This window comes from Carcharhinus amblyrhynchos, chromosome 7 (genome assembly GCF_965287045.1).
Source record: "Carcharhinus amblyrhynchos chromosome 7, sCarAmb.v2.hapA, whole genome shotgun sequence".
NCBI lineage: Eukaryota > Metazoa > Chordata > Chondrichthyes > Carcharhiniformes > Carcharhinidae > Carcharhinus > Carcharhinus amblyrhynchos.
In genome coordinates this window covers 67,058,486-67,078,578 of record NC_137330.1, presented here as the reverse complement: position 1 = coordinate 67,078,578, position 20,093 = coordinate 67,058,486, and the positions used below count along the sequence as shown (strand labels likewise).

The window sequence follows — 20,093 nt, the reverse complement described above, 5'->3', positions numbered from 1 at the left end:
TCTCCTCATAGCTGAAAAGCTCCAGCTCAGGGAACATTTTGATGAATCTCATCTGCACCCTTCTGCAGTTGCATCTTTCCTAGAGTGTGGTATCCAGAACCGCAGTCAGTATTCCAGCTGTGGCCAAATGAAAGCTCGACAGACTGGAGGGACTGATTGTGGACAAGTCCCCAGGACCGGATGGAATGCATCCAAGGGTTCTGAAAGAAATGGCGGAGGTGATAGTGGATGCCTTGATGATTATTTTCCAAACCTCGCTGGATTCTGGGGAAGTGCCGGAAGATTGGAAAACGGCTAATGTTACGCCATTGTTTAAGAAGGGTAGCAGGCAAAAGGCAGGGAATTATAGGCCGATTAGTTTAACGCCTGTTGTTGGTAAAATGCTCGAATCCGTGATCAAGGAGAAAATAGCAAGGCATCTTGAGCAGAATTGTTTGATAGAGCAGACACAGCATGGTTTCATTAAGGGGAAGTTGTGTCTGACGAATTTATTGGAGTTCTATGAGGATGTGTCTAGGGTGGTGGATAGAGGAGAGCCGGTAGATGTGTTTCTTGATTTTCAGAAGGCGCTTGATAAGGTACCGCACAAGAGGTTATTACAGAAGGTTAGGGGGCATGGAGTTGGGGGTAGGGTGTTAGCGTGGATAGGGGATTGGCTGTCAAATAGAAGGCAGAGGGTGGGGGTCAATGGGTACTATTCGGATTGGCGGTTGGTGACTAGTAGAGTGCCCCAGGGATCGGTGCTGGGGCCTCAGCTATTTACCATTTATATAGATGATCTGGAGGAGGGAACCGAGTGTATGGTGTCGAAATTTGCTGATGACACCAAGATTGGTGGAACGGCAAATTGTGCGGAGGGTGTGGAAAGTCTGCAGAAGGATCTAGATAGGCTGGGCGAATGGGCCAGGAACTGACAAATGGAATTTAATGTTGGCAAGTGTGAAGTTGTCCACTTTGGTAGGAATAATGGTAGGAAGGACTATTACTTACATGGCGAAAAACTGCAGCATGCAACGGTGCAGAGGGACCTCGGGATCCTTGTGCATGAGTCGCAAAAACCCAGCCTGCAGGTGGTCAGGAAGGCGAATGGGATGCTGGCCTTCATAGTGAGGGGGATTGAATATAAAAGTAGGGAAGTCTTGCTGCAACTGTACAGGGCACTGGTGAGGCTGCAGCTGGAGTACTGTGTGCAGTTTTGGTCGCCGCACTTACGCAAGGATATTTTGGCTTTGGAGGGAGTGCAGAGGAGGTTTACTAGGCTGATACCGGAGTTGAGGGGGTTGAGCTATGAGGAGAGGCTGAATAAACTAGGCTTGTACTCGTTAGAGTTTAGAAGAATGAGGGGAGATCTCATTGAGACATATAAGATGATGAATGGGATGGATAGGATAGAGGTGGAGAGACTCTTCCCGCTCAGAAAGGACAGTAGGACTAGAGGGCACAGCCTCAAGGGGGGTGCAGTTTAGAAGTTGAGGAGGAACTTCTTCACTCAAAGGGTGGTGAATCTCTGGAATTCTCTGCCCATTGAAGTGGTGGAGGCTGCCTCGCTAAATATGTTTAAGACGCGGGTAGATAGGTTTTTGATAGGCAAGGGGATTAAGGGTTATGGGGAGAAGGCGGGAAAGTGGAACTGAGCCACGACAGATCAGCCATGATCTTATTGAATGGCGGGGCACGCTCTAAGGGCTAGATGGCTCCTGTTTCTTATGTTCTTATGCAGCTCTATCATAATCTCTCTGTTCTTGCCTTTAATTGCTGAAGCATGGAATACACCATTTCTACCTGTACTGCTGCCTTCAGGGCTTTTTAGACATGCACTCCAAGGTCCTTCTGATACTTCCTATTATCCTACCATTCATTGTGTATTCCCTTGCCTTGTTAGTGCTTCAAAATACATCACCTTACAGTTTTCAGTGTTAAATTCTGTTTGCCACTGTTCTGCCCATCTGATCAGCTGTCTACATCGTCCTATGTGGTGGGGGGGATCAAATTTAGGACTTGTTCTGAATCTATTGAGTGAAGTCCATTGTATGGAACTGCAAAATTTAAAAAAAATTAAAACTTTTAGGAATGAAACAGTATAAAGAAAGTTTATCAGAAACAAAAGCACCTCAATGTTAGACAGTGGTATTAATTGGAGAATGAGTTAATAGTTTAGTCATTAATATCCCAAAGACTCAGCTAATGAGTGGGGACCGTGGTTTGAATCCCTCCATGACAGATTGTGGAATTTGAATTCCAAAAAAAAGAAAAATATCCAGAATTAAAGAATCTATGGATGGGAAGGAAATCTACTGTCCTTACCTGATCTGGCCTATGTGTGATGATGTGGAGATGCCGGTTTTGGACTGGAGTAAACACAGTAAGAAATCTCGCAATACTAGGTTAAAGTCCAACAGGTTTATTTGGTAGCACAAGTTTTCGGAGTGTCGTTTCTTCTTCAGGTAGTTCTTTCTTCTCTCACCTGAAGAAGGAGTGACTCTCCAGAAGCTTATGCTACCAAATAAACCTGTTGGACTTTAACCTACATGTGACTCCAGAGCGATAGCAATGTGTTTGACTCTCAACTACCCTCTGAAATGGCCTAGCAAGCCACTCAATTCAAGGGCAATTAGGGATGTGAAATAAGTGCTAATTGGCCAGTGACACCCACATACCACAAATGAATTTAAAAAATCTAAGAATTTCCTCCTCGCTATTTATCACCACCAATTTTCATGTGATTTGTGAACTTGTTGATCATACCCCCACATTTGTAGATACCCTATTCTCCAATTAATACCATTGTCTAACATTGCGGTGTGCTTGTTTCTGAAACTATCTTTATACTGTTTCATTCCTAAAAGTTTCAAATCTTTTTAAATTTTGTGGTTCTATACAATGGACTTCTTATAATCTATTCAGAACACGTCCTAAATTTGAATCTTCTATGATCCAATTTTTTATCAGTAATTTTGCTTTTTATTGCATTGCATGATTGGTTACCAACATGATGTACAAACAAAGCATCAGTATGATTTGGTTGTTAGCACTTTTGTTTCTACGTTTTAAGGGTTCATACCCTCAGTGGCTATGCAAGAAGATTGTGAATTCAAGACCTGCTCCATGATTGAACACAATCTAGGCTGATATTCTACGCGGTACTGAAAGAAGGTTGTTAGAACGTGCCCTCTTTCAAATGCATTACTAATTTGGGGCCATATTCATTCATATCCATAGGAGGATACAAAAGATTTAAAACACTTTTTGTATGTGTTTCAGTCAGCATTTCTCCCCATGATAGCATCACCAAAAGACATTTACCTGGCAATTCATCTCATCTACATTTTGTGCTGCACAAATAAGCTGCTGTGTATGCCTGCATAAATGGCCACAAGGTGCTTGAGATTTCGTAAAAGAGCACATAATTACAGCAAAGTACCCGAGCTGGGGTTTCCTGTTTCTGCATCCACCAGCCTTTTTTTTGCCCATAAGCCTATAAGATACTGGAGCAGAATTAGGCTTTTTGACCAAAGTTTTTGCTCTGTCATTCAATCATTTCAGAAGCAGGGTGCTTCTGAAAATGCAGCCAAACATTTCCCTATGTTACTGTTACCATTAGTCTGCTGTTTCAGTCTTTTTTTAATTAGGTGCCTCAGTCTGCATTAATTGTCTCCCAAAGTGAGATGTGTTCATCTCTGTCTGTAGATACTGTTCTTTCATTGGCATGGGATATTCCTCACACTTCAGTGATCCTCTACTGCCAAAAATTCAAATAAGGGAAACTTAATGGTGCTAGAAATGGTGTGTGGGAAGAAAATTTTTCAATGATTTGCAGAAAGGCTCAACAAACCCCAGAAAAATTATTGAGGTCCACGAAATGACATTTAAATTGGCTAACTTATTATCAGATTAGTTACCCTTTGAAGATTACGTTGTTGATAGATTATGGATATTGTTCTTTGGCTCTCTTGATGGAGAGATGACTTCTTGATATTAGTTTATTATGTTCACCATTTAGTATATCCTTTTTCAAACCATATTAAGAAACATTCCCTAAATTCAGCATTTTGTGTATTTTTAGTGACATATCCAGAACGGTAGAAGAGGAAAATTCATTGTATGAAGAGAATGCTAAAAATCAGGAACAGCTTGCATCGTCTGAGGTAATGGATGTATGCAGTACTGACCATGTTATGAACACTATGATGAATGATAATATTGAAACAACGAGCACTGAATCATCAATCAGTTCTGAAGATCCTATTTCCATGATGGACTCCATTTTGAATGAAAATGCAGTTATTTTGCAGAACATTAACCTTCTTGGCAAGTGAGTAAATGTGAGGAATGTTATGATGTATTTGTAATGAGTTCTTCTGATGTCCTGGACAATTTTTGCCTTTTAGTCAACATCTTTGAAAATAAATAATTTAGTCATCCATTAATTTACTGTATGGGAGATCTTGCTGTGTTCTTTCTTTAGTGATTGCACTCGTAAAGTACATTGAAGTGCCTCAAATTGGAATGTAAATTCTAGTTTGTTTTTTCTGTGCAGCGTAGTATCAGTGTGGGTGTCAATTTAGCTCAGTTGGCTGACTGGTGATGCGAAGTGAAGCCAACAGAGCAGGTCAATTTCCATATCGGCTGAGGCTATTCATGAAGGCCCCGCCTTCTCAACCTTGCCCCTCGCCTGAGGTGTGGTGACCCTCAGGTTAAATCACTAGTCACAGCCAACAGTCATCTGGGACAAGACGACTTTATCTTTTGGTTTCAGCTTACGTTGCCATATTCTGGATGTCATCTAAAAGTGTGTTCATTTTAAGATCAACGCCCATCTTATTTTGCATTGTACCTTAATGTAAGTGCTAAAGTCTATTTGAATTTAAGTTTATTCAAAAGACCAACATTCTGTGAATTGCCTGATTCTGACTCCAAATTGTTTGAGTATAGTTTTTCTGTAGCTGATTCATGCATTTATATATCCCTGCACCTTACTATTTGCTTAATGGTAATAGTCATTCTGGCTGCAATTTATTGAATAGCCAGTGAATTAGTTCTTGTTTGAAAACTAACTTGCGATTCTTTCAGTACAAGATTTATTTGAGTATTTAAACTTGCTAATTAATTAATGGTAAATCTTTCTGATCACAGTTCCTTTTAAGTAAAGTATTTAAAGAATTTCTGTTCTTACAGGATAGAGCTTATGGATTATTTGGACAGTATTGACTGTAGTTTAGAAGACTTTCAGGCAACATTATCAGGAAAGCAGTTCAACATGGATTCAGATGTTCTATCAGATGTAAGTACTCATCATTTGGTTAGGTCTTAGTTTAATCCTTGACTTATTTCCAAGTCTAATTCTAAGCTGTATTTTTTGTAGTAAGAGCTGTTGCAAGGCATGTGTGCTAAAACTACACCCTAAGTAATGGCTTTGTATATTTTAAATTATGGTATTCACCTCTTTTTGCCTTTTATTCAAAAGTGCTGTCACTTTACCTAATGTGTGAAAAGAAGCTGATGTGCTTTATTTAGAACCCAAATATACGGTCGAGAAAGAACAGAATTTTGCCATGTCCTGTATTCATGGGAGGTGTTTGAGTATAGTTTAAACTAGTTGAGTCTTTTTCTTTGCCATATATCCAATGTTGTCTTGTTGAGAAGTGCAAAGTAAAGAGAACCAGAATTCCTACAGTGCAGAAAGAAGTCATTCAGCCAACAAAGTCTGCACTGAGTCTCCACAAGAGCATCCCATAAAGCCTTCCCCTCTGCCCTATCCCTGTAATCACGCACATTTACCGTGGCTAATCCACCTAACCTGCACATGTTTGCACTGTGGAAGGAAACTGGAGCACTTGAAGGAAACTCACGTAGACACGGGGAATTTGCAAACTCCATACAGTCATCCAGGGGTAGAATCAAACCGAGGTCCCTGGCACTGAGGCAGCAGTGCTAGCCATTGCCACCATGCTACCTTAAAATATTCATGTAAACTTTGCCAATGGTGCATTTTTTCTTTAAATGCAAAATTATTTATTTGTGGTAAGCAACCGAGGGATGGAGTGGGCCCTTACAGGCAAACACATACAACCTTGAATATTTTTTATTGAAAACCTTGACAGTTATAAAATCCAGTTGACTGCATTCCTTTTAATAAATTGGACAATTTTCTGCTCGTAGTGGGGTTGGTATCTATGCTGCTAATGAAACCATTTAATATAAATTTGTTTCTTATGGAACCAGGATATAATTTTTGAAGTATGTCATGATGATGGAGAGTAAACCATGAATTATACATGGAAATATTGGAATTTAAAAAGACCTGCATTTTATATTATAAAATGGATGCAAACTCTGAAGATGGCTGAGAATCTACAGTTAGCCACTGACAGGAATAGCTGCAGGGTGTTTTATCTAAGGTATTGATCCCCAACCTATTATCTATCATGGCACACCTTTATACTATAAAAATCTTGAGGCACTCCTCTGATATTTTCCAACTGAGCTACTGTCAAACAAAAATCTTTTATCTCTAAAACCTCATAAAAGCACGTCAGGGCATCTTTTAATGTAATTTTCATGAGTTGAAGTTTTCAGTGGAAGTATTATCACCATTTGCGTGTGAAATACAACATTTTTATTCAAAGTGTACACAATTTAGAAGCCTTTTCCATTAAAGGTTTCAATTGTGTTCAGCTTTTAAGTCTGCATTCAAACCATCTGAACGTACAAAATACAGCGCCCCAACTTTCACACGGCAAAGCCCCGTAAACATCAAGGTAATAATGACCATCAGTTAATCTGCCATCTTATTTAGGTGTTCAGGGATAAATGTTGGACGCTACATAAGGAAGGGCCCGGGCTCTAATTACAAACTTCTCTGCAAGAGGATACCACTGGCTATGTAGCTCTCCTCTTAATCGAGCACAATTGCAGAAAACTGCAAAAGTTTTGACAGGTCTAAATGTGTATGAAAACAGTCAATAGTGCAATTATAATTGAGTTCTGAAATGCTGCATTTCTCTTACTGAACTACATTCTACCAGAATTTAACTGTTCCTAGGTTTATCTTGTTTTAATCGGAATGCAATTTGGTGAAAGGAGCTGAGCTATTTATCCTGCTTATTGAAGAGTCTGAGATTCTATCCATGCTTTTGAAATCGATTTGTTGTTTTAACTCATTCAATAAAAAACTGCTTGACTTGATTTTCTAATGCCAAGCCTGGGATTTCAATCTCTTCATAGTGAGAATCTAATCCTGGTGTCCAAGAATTGGTGGCACATAAGAACATAATAAGAACATAAGAAATAGGAGCAGGAGTAGGCCATCCAGCCCTTCGAGCCTGCCCCGCCATTCAATAAGATCATGGCTGATCTGTCGCTGCTCAGTTCCACTTTCCTGCCCTCTCACCATAACCCTTAATCCCCTCTCCTATCAAAAACCCATCAACCCGCGTCTTAAAAATATTTAGCGAGGCAGCCTCCACCACTTCAACGGGCAGAGAATTCCAGAGATTCACCACCCTTTGAGTGAAGAAGTTCCTCCTCAACTCCGTTCTAAACCGCCCCCCTTTTATCTTGAGGCTGTGCCCCCTAGTCCTACTGTCTTTTTTGAGCGGGAAGAGTCTTTCCACCTCTATCCTATCCATCCCATTCATCATCTTATACGTCTCAATGAGATCTCCCCTCATTCTTCTAAACTCTAATGAGTACAAGCCCAGTTTATTCAGCCTCTCCTCATAGCTCAACCGCCTCAACTCCGGTATCAGCCTAATAAACCTCCTCTGCACTCCCTCCAAGGCCAAAATATCTTTGCGCAGGTGCGGCGCCCAAAACTGCACACAGTACTCCAGCTGCGGCCTCACCAATGCCCTATATAGCCGCAGCAAGACCTCCCTACTTTTATATTCAATCCCCCTCGCTATGAAGGCCAGCATCCCATTCGCCTTCCTGACCACCTGCTGCACCTGCAAGTTGGGTTTTTGCGACTCATGCACAAGGACCCCGAGGTCCCTCTGCACCGTCGCCTGCTGCAGTTTTTCGCCCCGTAAGTAATAGTCCTTCCTACCATTCTTCCTACCAAAGTGGACCACCTCACACTTGCCAACATTAAATTCCATTTGCCATTTCCTGGCCCATTCGCCCAGCCTATCTAGATCCTTCTGCAGACTCTCCACACCCTCCGCACAATTTGCCGTTCCCCCAATCTTGGTGTCATCAGCAAATTTCGACACCCTGCACTCGGTTCCCTCCTCCAGATCATCTATATAAATGGTAAAAAGCTGAGGCCCCAGCACCGAGCCCTGGGGCACTCCACTAGTCACCATCCGCCAATCCGAATAGCGCCCGTTGACCCCCACTCTCTGCCTCCTATTTGACAACCAATCCTCTATCCACGCTAACACCCTACCCCCAACTCCATGACACTCGACCTTCTGCAATAACCTCTTGTGAGGCACTTTGTCAAACGCCTTCTGAAAATCTAGAAAGACCACATCCACCGGCTCTCCTCTATCCACTGCCCTAGACACATCCTCATAGAACTCCAGTAAATTTGTCAGACACGGCTTCCCTTTAATGAAACCGTGTTGCGTCTGCTCTATCAAGCAATTCCCTTCAAGATGACTCGCAATTTCCTCCTTAATGACAGATTCTAACATCTTACCTACCACAGACGTTAAAATAACCGGCCTATAATTCCCCGCCTTTTGCCTGGCACCCTCCTTAAACAACGGTGTAACATTAGCCGTTTTCCAATCATCCGGCACTTCCCCGGAATCCAGCGACGTCTGGAAAATAACCACCAAGGCATCCACTATCACCTCTGCCATTTCTTTCAGAACCCTCGGATGCATTCCATCCGGTCCTGGGGACTTGTCCACAATCAGCCCCTCCAGTCTGTCGAGCACCGCCTCTCTAGTAACAGTAATGTCATTAATACCCTCCAGTCCTACCACCTTTCCATCGCTAACACCTAATAATAACACCTTCTTAATTCACCCCTGTGAGTGAAATTACTCCCAAAGATATAAACATGCAGAATAGAAGCACAGTAGGTCAGATGCATCTTAAAAAGGAAGCCTGGACCCTTATTGGGTGAGCAGGAGGTATGGTTGTTGAAATCTTTTCACTTAGAGAAGAGGGATTCCAGAGAAGTCCCCAAATAGATACTCTATTAAGAAGGAAATTACCTGGCCCTGATTTAAGTCAAAAGAATCCTGTACCCCTCCTTTCGCAGGATGTCTGGCTACCCAAACCTTACTCTCTGAATTCAGAGGCAGACCTGGGATTTCCAAATACCTCCAGGGCCAGTGAGGGAAGTATCTTCCCTAATTAAAACCTAACGGGGAGTGTAGCTGAAGCTGAACTTCCACCAAAGGGCAGTGATGTTCTGGAGGACATGGAATATGTTAGTACAGCACCCCCTCCTAAGCCAAAGAGTTTGGCTTGGAAGAAGTCTCACAACACCAGGTTAAAGTCCAACAGGTTTATTTGGTAGCAAAAGCCATTAGCTTTCGGAGCTCTTGCTGCTCCTTTGTCAGGCAAGTGGGAGTTCCACTCATCTGACAAAGGAGCAGCAAGCGCTGTGAAAGCTAATGGCTTTTGCTATCACATAATCTGTTGGATTTTAGCCTGTGTTGTGAGACTTCTTACCATGTTTACCCCAGTCTAACGCCAGCATCTCCACATCCTGGCCAGGAAGCCAGTGATTGATTTTATTGACCGCTTTATAGAAAATTTAAATGTGGAGCAGAATAGTTTTCAAATTGGCCTTGAAAGAGTTGAGGGGAATGCCTCACCCAGTGGCTAAGCCACTTGGAGATACATCAGGAATTGAACGTCTACCTGAGAGTAGTAGTATCCGAAGATATTGGGCAGATTAGGGGAAGACCCTCGAACAGAAGAGGAAAAGATGTATCTACCCTAAAGAAGACAGACTGTATATCATGGAGAGAATAGCAGGGAAACCCATTCAGGGGCGTGCCGTGGTAAAGCAGAGGGTAATGGAATAAGCTCTGGACCCCAACGAAGGATATATTTATGAAAGGCTCGCATGCACATTGACAAGCTGGAACCAGAACTTTTAGAAGTCGGAGCACAAGCCAACAACCTCCTAGCAGTTAGACCTGTAAAAGTGCCTGGGTCTGAACCAGCCAATTCATGGGGTACCAGGGGAGGGAAAAAAGCTACACGTGATTGAAATGACTCATTCCAATAGTCAAGTAAAATATCAAAATCTCATCAGTGACACTTAATCCAGTGTCACAGCAAGAGATTGATGGGCTACCAACCTGAGATGACAAGATGAAGAACACTGAGATTTTAATACAGAGTTGTTCTGTAAATGAATGTAATCAACCACTTGGTTCCCAGTTTTGAATCGGATAAAAGCAGTTAGGATCACCTGGGTGTTGACTATTGCTAAGAGAATTAACGTGTATAGAGGGTTTCATTGTTTTAATTTATTTTTTCTCCCCTTTTGTAATGAAGACTGTTTAAATTGATGCCTTTTTAAACATTAGGTTTGGAAAAGGTAGCCAAGGGAAAGGGATTAAACCTTGTTGCTATCAGCAGAGGGTGGGTTAAAAAGGGAACCTCATCTGGGGCTAATTGTAACAAATTTGTATTAGGTTTGCTAAAATAAATAACAGGAGTACAGCAAGGTCTTGCCTCGGCCACCAGCATGTGGGAAAATATCGCCCCTCGCATAAGGTATAAGGCTACGCTGTAATTTTATATATGTAATGTTTGAATTCTGAAAATGAAATATTCTTAAATGCAATTTATTCTCAGATCTTACCTCTGAATTGTATATCTGATGTCTGCATATTTACAGAATAGCTATGATTTCCTATATATTTTACAAAACCACGTGTAAACATTGTTTATCTTAACCATACTAGATTATTTGATTTTTGATGTTCAAAGAATAGCATCTGCATGCCCTTTACGTTATATTATTAAAAGCCAGGAAAGCATAGTTTGGCAGTTTCTTTTAGTAACAATAATGCTCAAAGGGTGAACCTGTTGAACAAACTGAGATCCATGGATCTCAATGTTAATTCTGGTCATATTAGAGTCACTTAAAGCTTAAATGTAAATCTTAAGTCTTTCTTGAACAGAGTGGAATGTAACTGGAAGGTTGGTGAGTGTAATAAACTGCACTTTAAAATTGTCAGAAAAATATATATAATTCACAAAAGCATACAATCACTTAAATTTAATATATTCAGGTGTGAATTTCTTTTTCTAATGCCAGGTATCGGGAACTAAAGAAAACTGCAATGGAACAGAATCTAAAATGGATGAAAACAAGTCCTCTGATACTGGTTAGTGGTTGTAGGATTTGTGGTATATTAGTTGCCATAAGAGTGCTGTTGGAGCAGTTATGAGATTATAGGTGAATTTTCCTATTCCTCTTCCTGCCCCCCCTCCCCCCATTGCACAAATTCATCTAGGTGCTGGATAAGAACAACATGCCTGTACATTAGTTCTGAATATGCAGAACTTAGTGGAGCATTGGTGAAACCCGTTCATACTCTGACCATGGTTCCACCTCCAGATTCTTAAAATCTCTGATAAAGCTGGAATAGAAAGTATGTCTTTTTGGACCTCCCTTGCCTTAAAATCTGAGGGGCACCAGCTGCAATGGCAACTTTTTCACTCACCTGTATCAGGACAATCTTTCTGTGAGATACAGTCCTGTGTCTTCCTGGTGACGTGCACTTTTAATTCTGTACTTCTAACTCTTGGTCCTGATCCAAATTATCTTGAATGGACTTTATTAGACCTAAAGCATTATATCATCTACAAACATCTTAAGGTGTGTCCTTCCTCCCTGGCAGAATGCATCATCTTGAGCAAGTCTTGAGATTCCTTGAATTTTTTTATTTCATTCATGAAATAGTGCATCCCTGGCCAACCCATCTGCAATTGTTCTCGAGAAGGTGCTGGGGAGCCATCTTGAACAGCTACAGACTGTAGTTCAGGTGCAGCACCAGTGGTGTCAGGGAGCAAAGTACAGGCTTTTGAAGGAAGAATGATATTTTTCCAAATTGTGTTGTGTGACTTGGAGTGGAATTTGAAGGTGAGGGTGTAACCATGTGCATGCTGCCCTTGTCCTTTTTAGCATTAGAGGTCATGGGTTTGGTTTGGCTGCTGTCAAAGAAAATCTGAGATATACCATGGTATATCTCGTAGGTGACACACTCTCTCAGCTGCTTTGGTCTGATTAGTGTCGAAGTTCAATTGTTTTTGGCAAGGCACAGATGGAGGCAAATGAAGAATACCTCATCACAGTTCCTAACTGTACTTTGTGGATGTTGGAGTCGGGATGAGTAATCTGCTGCACAATACTCTGCTACCGACCTTGTCCCTGCAACAATAGCCAACCTACAGCAGACACCTCAAAATACTGGATAAGTACCAGCAGTAGTGCCTTTGTAAGGTTCTCCAAATCTGACAGCAAGAGAGGCTGTCCAATAATAGTGTTGTCTCCCAAACCAACATGCCAAACATTGAGGTACCCAGCAGCGCTGGGCTTAACATGTAATTTGTAGACCTAACACAACTTCTGAAACAACTGCTTTACTTGGAACTCCATAATGGCAAGAGACTCCCAGGAGAACAATAGAAATGTTTTAAGGACACCATCGAACATCAAGAGGTCTAATATCTTCGCCGACTCATGGGATTCCCTGATTTGTAACTTACTAAAATAAAAAAGGCTCATTTGGGAAGGCGTCAAACTTCATTGGGAACAAGCAAAGGCAAAGTTGAGGTGTTGGAGAGAGCACACAAACCTCCCAGTAATTCATCTGCCCGACCCTCTGGGACAGCCTATCCTGTGTGTGGCAGAGTCTGAAGATCTCAGAACCCATTGAACCAGTGTGGAAACAAGTCATCCTTGATCCAGAAGGTCTGCTTAAGAACATGCTTTATCTGGCTGATCAAGACATGTTTCTGGCAGATGTGAATCCCCATGTTAATGGGAAATTCACTGATAGCAATTCCTTTGAATGTCATGGGGAAATTGCCTACAAGGGATTCTAACTAGTGGTCAATGTGTAATGTGGTGCAAACATTGCTTGTCACGGATCAGTCCAAACCTGAATGTTCTTTCTAAGTCTTGCTGCTTGTAGGCACAAACTGATTTATTATCTGAGGAGTTGTGAACTTTTTGCAATCAATTTATGGGGTGTGGGTATTGCTGACTAAGCCGACATTTATCGCCCAACCCTAATTGCTTTTGAGAACTGAACAGTGAAGTCATCAAGTTAGCATGACACCTTCTGACTTTGACAGAGGAAAAGTCATTAATGAAGCAGCAGCTGGCTTAGCTCATCTATTTTGTGTATTTTCATACACTTTTTTTCCCTTGGAGAATGGCATGATGTGTGGAAGGACTTAGCAGATTGCATAACAACTTTTTTTGAACTGCGTGAATGCTCTTCCATGGCCTATGGCTGGAGTGGGATTTCAGTCAGCTTAGATAGGAGAAGGAAAGCTGCTGAGCCACTTGAGCTCAATCAGCTAATAAAAACTTCATTTGTACCATCATTTCCTCTGGAGTCAAATATTTTGATGATCACTAACCGTTGTAAACTGCAGACCATCCAAAACTCACCAGCCCCTGCCTTAAGTTGCAGCAAGTTTTGTTCTCCTTCTATCCTGTATTCTCCGCCCTTATGTCCTCTGACCTCTCCAGACCAATTATGTCCTTCCTGTAATGTGGTGACCAGGACTGTCCTCAAGTGGTGGCCTATCCAACATTTTATACAGTTGCAGCATTACATCCCTGTGTTTGTATTCAATATCTTGCTCAATGAAGGAAAGAATTCCTTATGTTTTCTTGACTACTTTATCCATTTGTCCTGCCAGCTTCAGGAAGCTGTGGACATGCACTCAAGGTTTCTCACTTCCTCAACCCCTCTTAATATTCTACTATCCTGTGTGTTCCCTAGCTTTGCTTGCCCTCTCCAAATGCATTACCTTGTGCTTCTCTGGATGAATTCCGTTTGTTACTTTTCCACCCATTCTAACAAGACACTGATATCATTCTGGAGACAACAGCTGTCCCATTTAGTATAAACTACATGGCCAATTTTGGTGTCATCTGCAAATTTCCCAATCATGTCTTCCACATTCAAGTTATTTACATATACAGCAAACAGCAAGGGCCCCAACACTGAGCTTTATGGAACGCCACTGGAAACAGCTTTCCATTTGCAAAACCATCCATTGACAATTACCCATTGTTTCCTGTTGCTGCACCAATTTTGGATTTTCCTCTGCGTCACATGAAATTTCATGTTTCTGTCGAGGCTGCCATGTGGGATCTTGTCAGGTGCCTTACTAAAATCCATGTAGACAACATCCACTGCACAACCGTCATCAATCCACCTTGTCACTTCCTCAAAAGAAATCAATTAAGTTGGAGACAATCTTCCCCAAATAAAACAATGCAAACTATCCCTGATCAATCTGTGCCTTTCTAAGAGATAGCTTATGTCTCAAAACTGATTCCAGTAATTTGCCCACCACCGTAGTCAGACTGACTAGCTTATAATTTTCTGGCCTATCCCAAGCACCCTTTTTGAATAACAATGTCGCAGACCTGCAATCAGAAAACAACAAAGACCCTTTAGTACCTTGCCTTTATCTAGTGAGAATTGGAAAATAATTCTGAGTATCTGCTACTTTCTCCTTGGTTTTCTTCAGCAGCCTGGGTTACAGCCCATCCAACCTGGTGATTTATTCACCTTCAAGAATGTCAGTCTCTCTCGTAGTTCCCCTCTCATATTGCTTGTTATATGTAATATTTCACCCTGGTCTAATTAGAATGTCCGCACTATCCTCCTTGGCGAGAAAAGAAACAAAATACTCATTGAAAACTCTGTGTACGTCTCTGAGACCCTATCCTTTCCTTAGTTATTCTCATGCTCTTTATACTGCCAATATTCTTTCATATCCTCGCCTTGCTTTTCTAATTTCCTTTTTTACTTTACCCCTGTACTTTCTATACTCCTGTAGACTTTCTACAGTATTAAGCTTTTTGTGACTGTCATTGGCTTTCTTTTTCTGCTTTATGTTGCCGAGTATGTTTCTGAATAATCAAGGGGCTCTAGATTTGGCAGTAACATCCTTTTTCTTTGTGGGGATATGTCCTCACTGTGCCCATAATTGTTTTCCATTCTAGTAGCTGTATCTAGACAACTTTTGCCAGATGACACCTCAGCTTGGCAAAATTTGTCTTCCCCTAATTTAGAATTATACTCCTGTCTTTGTCCTTTTGCCATAATTACACTAAATCTAACTGTTGTGGTCAGTATCTTCAATATGTTCTCCACTGCTACTTCATCCACTTGTCCAGCTTCATTTCCTAGGACTAAATCTAGAACTGTGCCTTATGTTGCTGGGTTTACTATGTGCTGGCTAAAATAGTTCTCTTGAATGCATTCAGGAATTTTTTGCCCCTCACTGTTCATATCCTAATTGATGTTAGGATGGTTGAAATCCCCAACTATTACTACCCTAACTGCTGGCTCTGATGAAGGGTCATCCAGATTCAATGTTCACTTCATTCTCTCTCCACAGATGTTGTCAGACCTGCTGAGATTGTGCAGCATTTTCTGTTTTTGTTTGATTCCAGCATCCACAGTATGATGCTTTTATGTTATTACTGCCCTATTGTTTTTGCACTCAGAAATTTGCTTATACATTTGCTCTTCTAATTCCCTTCCAACATTTGGGGGTCTTCTGAGGCCAGCTAAGAGTTGTTGATGATCTGGGATCTCTCACAGGCCAGACTTCATACGGATAGATTTCCCTCTCTAAAGTACAGTGGTGAACCAGGTGGATTCTTATGACAATCTTAATTACAATGCCCTTAACATTATAAACACCCTGGAAGGATTGTGTTTAAGTAATTGTCTGTACATACAAAATATTGTTTATGCTAATTTGTTTATTAATGCTGTTATATGAGTTATGTTGAAAGATTGCTGCCTGCTTAGTTTTCTGACCTCTCTTTAAAAAGCTCCATTTGCTTTTGGTTTATTTTCAGGAAAGCAGCTGATGCAATTTAATATGTACCCTGTACTAACTTTCTTGGATGGAAATGCATCATCTATATTAGAAAAGGAACACACTACTTCTTCAGGCCTTAACTGTACATACGAAGACAATCACCTACAGAGAAATGAGATAGTAGAAGGGGTAAATGAGAAAAAAAAGACAAGTCAACTTTTTAAATTGGAACCTCTCACAGAAGAAGAAGCAAGTGAAGAAACACTGTTTTATTTGTGTGAATTGGCTCCCTCAGATTCTCTAGATGATGAAAATTCTTTACTGGACAGTTAGCTAATATGTTAAAGGTTCATATCCATATGTCCTGCTAATGACTAACTTAAAACTTGAAACATTTAATTTATACTGTAAGAATGGTTTGTGTAGTTTGTCCTGTATTATGTTTCATGTAAATATGTTGTATTCAATTTTTGCTAATATATACAAAGTACTTTGTTTCCTGTATTCTAAAAGATCCATCAGAAATGCAGCTTTATGTATGTCGTGATTTTTTTTGTACTATTGCTGGGACATTCCATGGCATTGTTTTATTTTATTACAGATGGAAGTAATGTGTGAAATTGAAATCAATATCTTGCACTTTTGTATTGTGCAAAATGTCACATTTGCCCCAAAAGCAGATTGGGACAACTGAAAGCACCACCTACATTCCATGACCATTAAAGAAAACTTTACTATCCTTGGGCATTGTTCAGTGACCTGTATTATAGCTGCTGTAACCAGATTCTCCTTCGCCTCAGCAATCATTTTTGAAGTGCAGAAATATTACATCTTACATACAGGACATTCTTACATTTCTTTAAGACTGTTAATCTCTTTTATTTTGAGAGATGTACTTAAGGAAATAAAAGTAGGTATAAGATTGCTCAAAACTGTAAAGAAAATAACATTCTAATGTAGTCCACAGTAAAATTCTTACTTAGTGTGTTTTGGTAGTCAGTTACTTGAGCGATTATGAGTAGTGCTCTTCTGTCAGTAAGAACTATGCATTTGTCCTGTGCGATATAAGACTTTAATCATAAATAATGTAAACCAAAAAACAGATCAGGGGCATTCAAAATATTATATAAACTGGGAATAAAGGCTTTAGCACCAGAGTTGACAATTGGACCTGTTGTAAGTGAGCAACACCACAATAGAATGTTAATTTTAAAATGATTGCATGCTTAAGCAAAAGCTAATTTTGTGCTTTATAGGACTGCGACAGAGTCAAAACGAATTCAGATTTGAGAACAAAGGATTTTGGAGAATAAAAAACTCAATTGCTTTGTCAAGGTTTATTTTGAAACAGTTACAATACATGGTTTACGTTAATAAATAAAAAACAAAAGTCTCAGTCTTAACAATACACAATAAATCTCCATCTCCATATTTTAAAGTGGCTAATACTGGTGGTGTATAAGTTCCAAGCAGGTACCAAAGTGAAATTAGAAACCTGACTGAGAAGATATTTTAAGAGTCATTCTCTTCATTAAGTGATAACTAAAATAGGCCAACTGGAACAGTAATGGTGAATTTTATAAATCAAAGTGGAATGAATGCTAGCGATACAATATTCAATACAATCATTGCCAGAAGTCCTCAGAAGCATCAGTAACTTGGAGATTATGCTTTAAAACTATAATTGTCATAGCTTATGAACAGATAGTTATTGCATGTGATTGTGAATGATGTCTCAATTACCAAAATGCATGCAGCAAAGCCAGTAGTACATGGAAGCACAAAACAATAAGCTACATTGAATTCCCATGTCTGAAGATCTCATAATACACCAACCAATAATAGATTGCAAATTTCTATTACTGAAGCTAATAAGGCTAGGGTCAGATGATCAATGTCAACATTGGGAACTCTAAATTCACTCAATACAGTTTATAAATTTATTAATACTGTTTACGTTAAACTCCACAATCAAATTCACACAACAAAAAGGTATTTTCTGCAAAACAGATAAAAGCAAGGTGAGTCAATTAAATGTTATCAGTATGAGCTGTCTAAACTTACAGGTTTAGTAAGCAGCCAAAAAGCCAATAAAACAAGTTCTACAATACTTAAAAGTGTTGCATTTGTAACAGTGTAGCACTCTTAAACTTACTTTGCAGAGTGCTCTATTGTATACAATGCTGATGACATTTTAGACATCACTAAGCCAAGCAGCAAACTTCTATAAAGACCAGTTACATGTTTCTTAAGACTGGCTGTATCCTAAAGCAAACAAATCGCTAAATGTATGCACAACAATTCACTTTATTTGGAGAGTCAGTTACGTTTTCTAACATCTGTACAGATGTGAAAGATTTGATCCATGTTCTTATTTCAGTCATCAATACCAGATTACAAGGATAATTAGCGCTTTGGGTGGAGTTAAGCAAAAATCCTTTTCAACATTAAACAGTTGTTATTCCAGTTAAGCAATAAAATGGAGGGAAAAAATTCTACCACATGGTAGCATACCCATATTTATATAGTCATCTTCAAATACTGCATTTAATTTGAATTTTAACCACAAGACAAACCTAAGCATTGCAACAAAAATCACATGCTTCTTAAATTTACTCAATCAAAATCACGCGTTGTCAAAACAAGTGGGGCAATCAGGGTCCATCCATAGAGCATGATGCAGATCCAGCTAGAAGAAATCTTCACCCAAACCGATGGCCATTTACTAGTCATTGTTTCATATGAGGAATCAGGGCTGAATAGGAGAGAAAAAAAATTCAATATTTATGATTAAGTTGCTAATGTACACTATGCTAGATTTAAAAGTAAACTTCCTTAATATGCAGAACCTTATGAGTGTCAGTTCTGGTGAGTAAACTGACATGGAGCACCCCAGCTGGCCAGTTCTCTCCAGATCTTGTTCTGCTAGCTGACAAAAAAAAAGTGGGTGTGGTTTATGCCATCTGTCTGGCAAGGTGGGGCCTTTTAGAGCTAAGACCAGCTCCACTAAATCAAGATACCTTTTAAAACAAAATTAATCTGTCCCACACCACCTTCCCAAGCGTCCCCCCCCACTCCCCCGCCAACCACCATCACAGAGATAGCTATAATCTCCCCTGATCATCGTCACTGGCATTGGCCCTCTTACCTCCAATCATCTTGGCATTCTGCCCTTCCCCCTGGACATCAGCTGCATCCCCATTGCTTGCATGCCTGCTCCCTCCCCTCACCCCAAATGAGTCCGTACAGGTGAGGCTTCTTTTAGTGCTTGCCCTTGGCACTAACACTTGTAACAGGTTGAACCTCCAACCTGGCAGTGGCAAGGGATATTACCAGGACACTACCTGACCATATCCCTCTTCCTCGGGGGCTACAATGATCATTGTGCCCCCTTAGAGGAATTCCATTTGCATGAACCTGTTGTAAACCTCACTAAAGTGATGTCACATCAGCAAGATATGAAAATTTAGTGGGGAAGGGAGATCTGGTGAGGAGGTCTTTAATAATATTTAAATTTATTGAAATGAATGCAAACCGGGTTTTCACCCATTATGATCGGCTGATTATAGCACTGGCAAAATTCGTGATATTGAGTTTTATTGCATCTTGACAAAAAATGATGGGAAATGCAAGCTCGTATCCCACCCAATCATTTCAGTTACTTATCCCTATCTAGCACCTATCAAGTGTGACGGTGGGAAAGTTTGTATGGAACTAGAAGAAATAGCAGAGGTACTTAATAAATACTTCAGTATTCACTATGAAAAAGGATCTTGGTGGTTGTAGTGCAGGATTGCAGTGGACTGAAAAGCTTGAGATGTAGATATTAAGAAAGAGAATGAGTTAGAGCTTTTGAAAAGCATCAAGTTAGATAAGTCGCCGGGACCGGATGGGATGTACTCCAGACTACTGTGGGAGGCGAGGGAGGGGATTGCTGAGCCTCTGGCCATGATCTTTGTATCATCATTGGAGAAGGGAGAGATTCCGGAGGAGTGGAGGATTGCGGATGTTCTTCCTTTATTCAAGAAAGGGAGTAGAGATAGCCCTGGAAATTATAGACCAGTGAGTCTAACCTCAGCGGTTGG

The 20,093-nt window shown here is 40.4% G+C and overlaps 2 protein-coding genes across 3 annotated transcripts in view; one reads left to right on the top strand and one right to left on the bottom strand.

The window, feature by feature from the left end:
• hsf2 (heat shock transcription factor 2) overlaps positions 1-16,747 on the top strand; it is a 32,081-nt gene extending 15,334 nt beyond the window's left edge. For both annotated transcript variants that reach the window (XM_080192526.1, XM_080192527.1), the window contains 4 exons: positions 4,064-4,312; positions 5,176-5,281; positions 11,240-11,309; positions 16,046-16,747. In XM_080192526.1, the coding sequence (XP_080048652.1) occupies positions 4,064-4,312; positions 5,176-5,281; positions 11,240-11,309; positions 16,046-16,341 (721 nt within the window). In that variant the 3' untranslated portion in view covers positions 16,342-16,747. The remainder of the gene's footprint in view (positions 1-4,063; positions 4,313-5,175; positions 5,282-11,239; positions 11,310-16,045) is intronic.
• A 579-nt stretch (positions 16,748-17,326) lies between these two features.
• Positions 17,327-20,093, bottom strand: part of serinc1 (serine incorporator 1) — a 42,362-nt gene continuing 39,595 nt past the window's right edge. Inside the window, exon 10 of the mRNA XM_080192528.1 lies at positions 17,327-18,763. Coding sequence (XP_080048654.1) covers positions 18,625-18,763 — 139 coding nt within the window. The 3' untranslated portion in view covers positions 17,327-18,624. The remainder of the gene's footprint in view (positions 18,764-20,093) is intronic.